Source organism: Anarrhichthys ocellatus, unplaced genomic scaffold (assembly GCF_004355925.1).
Source record: "Anarrhichthys ocellatus isolate YVR2014 unplaced genomic scaffold, GSC_Weel_1.0 scaffold32, whole genome shotgun sequence".
Classification (NCBI taxonomy): Eukaryota; Metazoa; Chordata; class Actinopteri; order Perciformes; family Anarhichadidae; genus Anarrhichthys; species Anarrhichthys ocellatus.
In genome coordinates this window covers 3097122-3108333 of record NW_022280062.1, presented here as the reverse complement: position 1 = coordinate 3108333, position 11212 = coordinate 3097122, and the positions used below count along the sequence as shown (strand labels likewise).

General features: G+C 42.7%; 1 protein-coding gene across 1 annotated transcript in view; it reads left to right on the top strand.

The window, feature by feature from the left end:
- insra (insulin receptor a) overlaps window positions 1-11212 on the top strand; it is a 44887-nt gene that overhangs the window by 2909 nt on the left and 30766 nt on the right. Inside the window, exon 2 of the mRNA XM_031865002.1 lies at window positions 6582-7130. Coding sequence (XP_031720862.1) covers window positions 6582-7130 — 549 coding nt within the window. The remainder of the gene's footprint in view (window positions 1-6581; window positions 7131-11212) is intronic.

Here is an 11212-nt window from a genome sequence, read left to right as displayed (position 1 = left end):
GTGTGTGTGTGTGTGTGTGTGTGTGTGTGTGTGTGTGTGTGTGTGTGTGTGTGTGGCTGTAGTTGGATTTAAGGCACGGGCTCTCTCACCTTTCATCGGATTTTAGCGAGCGATGTCATCAAACCAGTTTGAGCAAGAATTTTAAGACATAAATCAAGAGCAAGTTGTGTAATTGCGCTTCATTCCCCCCCCCCTCTTGTGCTCCTCTCAGACTTGAGAGTGAATCACAGAAGGGAAGAGTGCAAGCTGGGCCTCACACTGGCTGATTTCATAAGCTGGACGGACCAGTGTCGCACTCAGGAAACCATCTGAGCTACTTGTTGGTGACTGGCCAACTCAGCGTGATGGAAAAATTCACTTAATAACGGAAGCTTATATTTAGTGGCAGCGTTGGTTGATTTCATTTCTTTAGCATCAGCTGGCTGTTGACGATTTTAATGTCAATTTGTTCGCGCAGCTGCAAATGTGTCTTTATGTTTTGTTACAGTTGCGTATTTCATCATTTAAGTTTAGCCCCAGTTTCTGTTTCTGAGCGACGGCTGCTCAGCTGTGTTACTCAACAGTACGTGTTACTACACAAGAGGCCCAGTGATCTTTGAAAAGCCCAGTAGGTCGTTTTAACATCGCCAACTGCTGTTTTCAGGGCTCCAAAATCTCTATCCTATCAATATTTAAGATATTTGGACCCGTTTCTGAAGTTGTGCCACTGTTTTCTGATAAAGATGTTCGCTGGAAATAACAACTACGCCTTTATTGCCTCAGGCTGTCTGACTCTTGAATGGTAAACCATTGGCTCTTTAAGGTACATATTTTTAGTTGGTGGTATTTTCTTTATTTTAATATGTTTCATACAAGATAACGTGTGCAAAACAAGCAAGGATGATGTCATTTCTGACTACCTGGATAGGAAACAGTTGGAACTTTTTAAACAAGTTATGAAAAATATAGTTTTAAAAAGATAGTTATAAGAGTCCATGAGGATTCTGGAAATACCTTTCAGAACATTGGTACTGTCAGTGTTTAATCATCGGCCATTTTTTATTCTTCCTAAAAACAAGCTGATGCTTCTCCCTTGAATCTAACGGATCTACGTCAGAGGCACACACAGCGGTGTGCTTCCAGCTTGTTGTGGTGCGCGGAGGTGTCAGGTGGTCAGACTGCAGCGTATTGCTGTGCCTTTATAACACATCACTCTATCAGGAGTGTCAAACAGCAGGAGCTCACAGTGACGCCAGCGGCAGCCTGTTGTTGAGCACCACTCTGGTCAGAGTATAGGTCCTGAAGGCGTGTGGCAACCCGGCGACGGGGCTGTCTTGATTTAAGCCTCCCGACAAGGAAAGCAATTTTAAGGTGATGAAACTGTCACCCCTCCCACCACCTCTCCAAACACACTCCTGAAAAACACGACATAAAAACATAAACATAAAAACCGCCACTGCTGTCTGGAGAACCTGCGTCATGAGCATGTTTGACATGTATACAAAATAATGATCTTTACACTTGTCTCTAATCTAATCCTGGTTGACAAGTTCCTTGTTTGGAACGATATACCGCTTGGAAACGGAGTAAACTAACTGCACCGCTTCACACAGGCGCCTGACAAGGAAGCCCTGTTGTGTCACATCTTTACCCTTGACACTGTTAGGAGGAAATGTGCTTGTTATTGTGCTCTCACACTTCAGAGGTAATAATTACCTCGCTGCCAACATTGGCAAAGAGAATAATGTGTGTATGAGAGCAGCTTTTTGGCGACTGAATCCCCAAATGATCTTTGGTCCAGAGCCATCCGAACAGGATCCACTTCAAACAACCCCAAGAGGGAACTTTGTGGTTGTATTGGCTTTCTCCTCTTCTCTATTTAAAGACCAGGGCCTGGATTACTTTGGTTGAATTGTATTCCCTGGACTGTTGTTGTGTTGTTTTGTATTGTCAATGGGCTGCACTTGCCGTGTCACCCTTACCTAACAGCTGGCACATTTGATAACCCGCTCTGCCATCGGCTGCACTCCTGAGAAAGAAGGTTGTGGTAATGTCCCAGTCTTAACTGCTGTACTATTTCATCCTGTGCAGTTTTAAGAGAGAACTAACTTAGTCTTAATTACCTTTTTAATTGCAACTGTCGGAATTGAAGTTGGTTTGCCTTTTTGATTTTTCTTTCAGGACAGGTGTTTTGTGTTATGTCATTATGGCCGCCCCTTCTTATTCCATTAGTCAACCAATCTGTCATTTTGCTCTTAGACGACCAAGAGTTCTTTACTTGATTAGTCGTATTTCATTATTCTTTCATGCTGAGTGACTTATTTCAGAGAAGCTAATGAGCAAATCTCTGGTAAACACAAGACTGAAATGTTGCATTTGTGTGATTCTTTGTGGGGAAACTAATCGATTTCGTAGTCTAAGTAGTCTGAGTGTTAGTCGACTAGGAGTGTTCCTGGTTGAGGACAGCCCTATATGTCATCATTTAATTCAGAGAAGAGACTCATTTATTTGTTGTTTACAGTGTGCCAGTTAGATTTTACAACCCTTCTCAAAGTGGATTACATCACATGCGTTTTGTGGATCTGCGGTTAGTTTGAAGAAAACAACAGTACAGCGAAACCTTGACAAGGGAAGTGTTGCAATCAGTGAGTGCTTGTGTCGGTGCATGCTCATTGAGGCCTCGGCTCTCTCTGAGGCCAAACAATTACACACGCCATCAGTCTTGACTGACTGTGAGTAATCCACCTTCTCCTCAAGATCAGAAGCGTCGGAGCCTGTTGATGCTTGCAGCTGCAGTGAAAGGATTGTGGGTTTGTACAGTGTCCCGCAGACCACACAGGACCGGCTCCCTTTAGTGTGGCAATGAACTGTATTTATGTTCACACGTCAGAGTTATAGTTGATATCAATTTATCGCCATCTTGTGACCTAGAGGCTATTTACATCAGGCACTGGCGACTATCTGGATGTGTTACGAGGTCAACGTGTCATCGTTGCCACAGTTTTTATACGTGGTTTTAATTATCCGGTCTCATCTGCAACTTCTCGACTGCATTATCGGACGGAATTGTGACATGAAATTGCAAAAGTCGAGTCACAGAAGTAACTTTTCGTTTATTTGACTTTACAGTTCAGCTCTAATAAGTCACAAAGATTGTCTGGTTTATGTAAACGCAGCCTAAAAGTTAGAGGATAATCTGCGTTGTTTTATCTTTTAATGTTTATCAACAAATCACTGGCAATTTATTTGCTTTACTTTTTAATCCCAATGTAACATTTCTGTCTATTTGCTGCATCGCTGCCCTGAAACAGTATTGTTTCTCTCCAATTATTTTGTTTAAAATGTAAATTTATTGTGCTTAAATTGACTTAGGCAAACAATTCCAAGTCGAGGTGAGTTAAGCAGCTTTTTCTCGAGCTTTTTCCACTTTATCACATTTCACTATATATCAGCGGATTCATTTAGCTGCGATGGACCTGGTGACATGATACGATTTAATCCACAGCACTTGTTCAACATTACTGCTGATGAAGGCTGTGTGATACAGTCAAAAGCTCCAGAAAGAGTTAGTAAGTGGACCTTGAGTGGGGATTGTTTTATCAAACTACTTCCAAAGTTAAGAATAAACTTTGGAAGCTTTGCTTTAATTGACTTTTTATTTTCGTCTTCATCGTGTTGTTTAAGTTACTACAAGGAACTTTTAACCGGTTATGAAACTCTTAAAGTGTAAACCTGATGCCACTATATCACCTAAAGGGGGTCTGGCAGCTGCGGATCTTTACGACCCAAAGCGATGGAGCTCAACGCTTTAGACCACAAGGGTCCGCCAACATCAACAATTCAACAATCAACTCTTGTTTGGTAGAGAACTCCACCATCATTATTTGAATATGTCTTTCAATGAAATGGAAGTAATGAACATAAACACTATCATTGCCTCTAATATCGCAATACATATCACACTTGCAATATAAGTCAAAATACTGGAAATTTGATATTTCTTCAAAATATTTTAGCCCTAATTTCTGTGCCTTAGGTCAGGCACTTTGATTATCTCTGTGCTTGAGAAGTGCAATACAAAACAGCTTCGTCTTGCTAGTAGGATGGTTTAATTGTTGGTCTTGACGTTTTCTTTGTATTTATAGTAAAACCGTCACATGGCTCCTTTTTTAATTAACCTTAAACGTTGAACTGTCTTAGAGGTGCAGGCTGTGAAAGACTTGGGTCAATACAGATCTGTTGCTCTAATGACTCCAAATTGTTGACTCGGAGCACCGCTGGCCAGGGCACCATGGTAACCTTTTGTCTTTCTCAACTAAACATTTAAAACATCGGAGCATTTAAATTCTGGGATGCACCTGGTTGGTTTTGCTGGAGTTGTGTTGTGTTGAAAGTTCCTATGTTCTGTTTCTAAGCTTTCACACATGGAGAAGTCGGCTCGGCCAGTTCTTTCTCAGCTGCCGCTCTAGAATTCCTCACTTGCTCTCCAGGGCTGCCATTTTCCAGTTTCCAATGTGAGCCACTATCGGTACGGCCGGAGTGTATTAGATTCTCTATTGGGAATGTGGTGCTAAAAATACTGACCTGGCTGAAAGTGTACACTGATAGTAGCCCGGACTTGCCGCCCTGTGATGATTCGCCTTCTCCACAGGGTCACTTGGTACTCTGCTGGTTGACTTTACTGTGACTGCAGAACCCCCGTCCTCCTCGTATTGAACCCTGCGAGGGGCCTCTGTCTGTTAAGTTGTTTTGTTTGAATGTGAGTGGGGTCTTTTAAGAGAAAGACGGAGGCTCTTTGTAGCCGTAAACGTGTTGGTTGATTGATCTACGGTCGGCTACATTTGCTGCGGGTTCCTCTTGGCAGTTACTGTCAGTTTGCCCTGAAATGTTTCATTTGGAGGTCGATGTGTTGAAATTTCAGGTTTGTGGCATGCCGTTCATGCTTACGATTCGGCCGTACTGCCAAGACCACAAAGAGAGCTGCAGATATAAATGCAGTTGCAAAACAGAAATGTACTTTTTAACAAGCCAAGTTGCTTTTAATAGCTTGCAGTATAAACCCATGTTAGGACATTTTCTGTGTGTTTTTAAACAAGCCTCAACGTTTGCAGGCTGAACTTTAGGTAACTGCTGCGGAGAGAATGTGTTGGTTAAGGTCACGAGTGAAAAGCTTGTTGTTTGGACACTCTCTGTGTGTGTGTGTGTGTGTGTGTGTGTGTGTGTGTGTGTGTGTGTGTGTGTGTGTGTGTGTGTGTGTGTGTGTGTGTGTGTGTGTGTGTGTGTGTGTCGGTTGTCTTATACCGTTATGCAACAGAAGGTGTAAAATGAGCTGCTGCCATAAAGATGTGCACGCCTAGCTCTTGCGCCTCTTCCCCACATGGCTGACCAGTTGTCCTGATGCGCCCAGCCCAGTGGTGGGTCGGTCAGTAAACAAATACAGTCCACTCACCCGGCAGCACACCTCCAGCTGCAGCCGGGACTTGTGAACTGTAAAAATCGGGGCCTGGAATGTACCACATCGCACCCGCGAAGGAAAACATCTTTATTACTTGTGTTATGTCACACAAAGCGCACGTTAAAGAGAAAATATTCATCAAGTATTTTGAGTGTTGATCAAGTAATTTCTTCAAGCGAAAAGGCCAATGTGCTGCGTCTGGCTTTCCAGATGTGGGGATTTGCTGTTCTTCTCTGTTTCATATCATTAAATGGGATATTATTGCGTTTTTAGCTGTTTATTAGAAGACAACTTGCGCTAGGCTTTGTTCACTGTTGTCTGATATCCAATAGATACTCATTAAAAAGAGTATTGACAGCTCAGCATTAATCTATTGTATCACTGTGATACAGTATATTTTAAAATGTTCCAGACAGTGGAAATGTAAATCCTCCTGTATAATAAAGGAATTTCTCATCAAACAGGCTCGTGTGTCTGGGTGAGGACTGACGAAGCCACAAATCTACTGCTGGTGCAATACGTGCCCATCGGTGCTGGCGCTCCTCTCCCTGACGAATAATTTTAATGCATTAGCTCGTGTTTTTTTATGGTCTCGAGTTACAGAAGCAACTCCACAAATCAACTCGGCGTAACCAAGGATGAGCACAGCCTCACTCTGATGACAGCGGTCCATATTTGACAGTGGCTCACAGCCAGCTATGTGGTTGCTAAACAAAATGTCAGCGAAGACGGTCTGGTCTTCATCACAGTCAGAGACACAACCACATATTTTTCAGTAAAATATCCACTCTAATTATCAAGAGAACTATTTATTTTTTTCTTCTCTCTTTGAGACCACGTCTGACTTCTTTAACCCCGTTTTTCCAGTTTACAGAGCAGACATCTTGCCTCATGCGTCGGTCACGTTCGGCAGTTGGAATCTGCCAACAGCACAACAAGATAAATTGTCTTTGGGAAATCTTTTTATTGTTAGTGTCCGGGAATCATAAGATTTATTATTGCAATATTATTTAGTCACCTGTAACTTTTTACTGTACGTCTCGGCCGTTCCTCATAAAGTAGTTTGAGCCTTGTTTTTACTTGTTTTGTGAGTCATACATGTAGGTATTTGGTTTCTAAAGAACCTATTCCTTTTATGTCTTTTCAGTTTGTCCAAGCAAGGACATCCGCAACAATGTGAACAACCTACGCACGCTAGAGAACTGCACTGTTATCGACGGCCACCTGAAGATCCTACTCATGTTCAGGACCAAGCCCGAGGATTTCCGAGGCCTCAGTTTCCCCAAACTCACGGTGGTCACCGACTACCTGCTGCTCTTCAGAGTTTACGGCATGGAGACCCTCAGCGATCTCTTCCCCAACCTAACCGTCATCAGAGGCAACAACCTGTTCTTCAACTACGCCCTCGTGATGTTCGAGATGCTCCAGCTGCGAGAGATCGGCCTCCATAGCTTGATGAACATCACCCGGGGAGCCGTGAGAATCGAGAAGAACCCAGATCTCTGCTATCTGTCCACTCTGGACTGGTCCAAGATCCTCGACACGGTGGAAGACAACTACATCATGGCCAACAAGAACGGCCGAGAGTGCGGCGACGTGTGTCCGGGGGTGGCCATCGGAAAGACCACCTGCCAGACCACCACCATCAACGGACACTTCAGTGAACGCTGCTGGACGCAGGACCACTGTCAAAGAAGTAAGCAGTCTTTTGTTATAACCGTCTTGTGATTATTTATGGTGGAACTGGATTCATGCAAACAAACGGCAATGCTACTTATCTCTGATCCAGGACCATCATACCCGAACATGTCAGACACTTTTCATAACATTCAGTGTGGAAAGAATGGTGAAAAGAATTATAATTAATCTTTATAAACTGTATAAGAAGACGGCGCAGTCACTGAGATGTCAGCCGTTGGTTTGTGGACTCAACTTTGTTAATGTCCATCTTTACAGCAGAAATAAGCATGTTTACAACCTGCTACAAAAAAAAGTGTTTTGGTCTCTGTCACTAATTCAACTACTGTCCGGCGACGGCCGGAGTCACACACTTTGAGTTTCAAAGCTGCTCTTCAGAAACCAATGGGTGGCATCACGGAGACTACGTCCATATTTTATACCGTCTATCTTTGCAACCAGCAGAGTCGCCCCCGAATGCCAAATTTAAAGTACTTCGCATTGGCTACATTTTTCACAGTTTTGTTCCATATTTGTCACAGTTCGGTCTTTATATTATGTGTGACAAACAAATCACTACATCTAAAACATTTACACAACACTTGTTTTAAATGAGAGAATGTATCCAACACTTCGATTAGAAAGATTTGTTTTAAAATATAACTCCCAACTATTACTTTATTGTCCAAGTAGCAGCTCCTTGTGTAGTTCTTCTTGGCTACTTTCCGTCAACACATCACTATTTCCACTCCCCTTTGCTTTTGCCACGCGTCCAACCGCTCTAACATTTACAGAATCCAACTCTCCAATTTGGATCAAATAAAAGCACACGAGGGGCCGTGTTTGAAACCAAAGTCTTTGTTTTCGACAGAATGAATTATGACTTGCAGCCTAAAAGTTAGTTGTCCCTTTTTTGTCTTGAAATGTGAGAGCTGTTATGTAGGCCAAGTCCTGTGTAAATTCAGCTTGAACTGTACTCTAATGTGATGCAACACCTCACCAGTTAGTCTCTGAATGTTTACTCTCAATAGACTGTAGTGTTGTCATTGCTCATGACATGTGGAGGAGGTAAAGGAGATATTAGATATCGTGGCACATTGCTCATTGTTCCCATTAAGCCCAGCTCCTTTTACTGTAAAATGACAAGCCCGCCCATTTCACACTGCCAAAGAGTTCAAGTTCGAGCGCTGGGAAGAATTTTGCGCATGGGTGCTGTCTGAACACCTTGGCTCGCACCATTACGCAACACGGCATGCATTAGTCCAACAGGTCTTTTGAAGGAGTTTCCCTGTACATGTCTGCTTTCTTCAGGCTCTTAGTGATGTTTGTTTGGTGTGGCGGCTACAGTTACAGATTCTGTTGAGCTGAGCGAGCTCCATTATTATGCTATTCAGGCCCCTTACCGCGGAAGAGTGTTTTTTTTAATAGTTTTTCTACTAATGACTGTGTTTGAGGTGATTGCTCAGAGTCATCACAAATCTTTGGAAGATGTTTGCAGAACAGGCCCAGAAGGCCTTTTGCCAGATTGTGGTGAATGTTCAAAAGGAAGTGTTGTATAAAGATCTCCCAGTAGAGTTGATTCCCTAATTATCTGACATTATCTGATGATGAATCAAGAACAGCGAACGTTGACTAGTGAGCCCTGATCCCCGGTCATGGGTCTGTATTGTGCACGAGCATTGCCTGTGGTCTTGTGGTCTGAGACCTGCGGTTTATTGCCTACTTTCACTAAAGCATGAAAAGATCTGTTGAGCCCCAGTTAGAACCACAGCACCGAGTGCAAAGCATTGGGTGTCCTCGTCAGATGAAGTCTGTTACTGTGTTTTATAGACCTATGGAAGTTCTAAAAGTAAGCTAACCTCAGGCATTCTATATATCTTCTTCTGGTCTCACGTCTGCTGTTGTTGTGACTCAGATTATTTTTTATTTTTTACACAATAACATGCATGTATAAACAAGCATAGATGCTGGATATTATTGCAAAGGTAGCATTTTAGCACTATAGATCTCACTCAAATAGAGAATGGTGTCCGTCACATTATTTTGAGTGTCTGTCAGCTCTCTTAGTATCAAATAACAACTGAGTTTTGTGACGCAAAGTGTCGGCAGCTGTGAAGCGATGCGAGTGCCAGAGGTGACTGCTGGTCACACACTTTCAGTAGTCGGTACACAAAGAGGCTTTGCTTAAATCCCATGTTTGGTATCACAACCCATTTCCCTTCCCTGCTTCTACAACGAGAGTAATTTAAGCTTCTCTCTTAATCCAATCACATACGAGACATCGTCCCGTGAAGCATCTCTCTCATAATTTGCTATTAACTCTTCAGAATTGTATTCAAGTGATTTTTGGGAGTTTATCTAAGATGAATGTGAGACACTCGCACATCGGACATTGATGCAAAACAAGCATCAATAACAGAGCTTGAGCACTTACTGTGCATTGTAGAGGGCGTTTCTGTTGCTTTGTCACGTCACAAATGACTTATTGCACTCATATCATTATTACTTAAACCACTAGTCGCCACTGGACGACATGTTCTAACAGGTTGGAAGAGTTAGCGTGATGTCATTTTGGCCAATAGCCATTGAGGGTCTTTGAGGACCGTATGCATAGACTGCTGACTGCACATTCGTGAGTATATCTAATGGAGTATAAACAGAATCATGTGCTCGACACTCTCCATCCTTTTGTTGGTGTCTGCGTTCATTTTGGAGTATGTCAGGGCCTTATAATGTTAATCCAAAACATATCAAGGACTTTTGTTGTTACTGGCATCAATCAATAGTTGTGAAACCCCTTCTCTTCCTCTGTGTCTAGTTTATAAACACATGTTTAAATATGTTTCAAAACAAAGCAGGCCTTTATTTCCCTTTTTACAAATTGAGTTTAAACTTGCTGGCGTGAAGGGGAATCTCACAGTTGAGCCTATTTACTTGTAATCTGATATTTGAAGATAATGGGGTATTGATTATGGCTGTCATGTGGCACAGCTCCTTTGGCCGATAGGACAACAGCCAAGCTCCTGAAAGCGGCTGGCAGCTGAAAATATTGTCCGTGACTCAATAAGAAACCAGGGGCTTCCCGTTGGGATGTTATCCTTTTCCACTGCTGAGCTGTGCTGATAGATTGTCCATCTGTCCATCAAAGTTATCTTTAATTTAGCGTATTTTCTTTTCTCATTTTTGGGGGCATTTTATGTCTTCATTAGAGAGCCTCCATTAGAGAGGTGGCAGGAAATGAGGGCAGAAAGCCATTTGAAGTACAAAGTAGTTTCTTTTTAGGATTGTGCACATCATTTGGATTACTGTGAAATGAAATCCAATGGTCTTTTCCATATTTACATTTATAAGAAATTCTGAGTACACAACATTTTCTTAGGAAACGTGCTTTTACAGTCATTTTTCCACTTTGCTGTAAAAGTCTTCTTCACTACAATTTACCTTTTTAATCTTGATTTAATTCTTTTGCAGTCAACTACAGCTTGTGTTTGTGGCAGCTTGTGGTTTGCAGAGAGCCCAGAGAGATATAAACAAGCCTGCATTTCCCAGTATTTTACACACATGGAATACATTGATATTGATCTTAGTTATCTACCCTCTCCCGGAGATGAGACACCCAGGGGGGGGTTGGCGTCCTCCACCGCAGCAGCTTTCGTCACTGTTTGCAAGATCTGTCACTTATTCAATAAGCTCCCATAAGGTGGAGAACAGCAGGAGAAGCCTCAACTTCTGATTTGGTTTGGCACGGTCCACGCGTGTAGCATGCGCGTCTCTGCAGCCTGTTGGCAGAGGGAGACCACTGTTAGCTTCATGCCGGCTGTTACAAATGGAGTATTCCTCTGAATCACATTTCAGCCAGGTCAGGTGAGGACTCGCTGCTGGACTTTTCTTGATATGGATATTCCAAATTTACTCTTGGCTCACATGTCTGTCCACCAATCACAAGATGGACTTGGAGATTTGTGTGTGTGTGTGTGTGTGTGTGTGTGTGTGTGTGTGTGTGCGTGCGTGCGCATGCGCGTGTAGTGGCAACACAGGCTTATAAATCACACGGGTGTGTGTGTGTGTGTGTGTGTGTGTGTGTGTGTGTGTGTGTGTGTG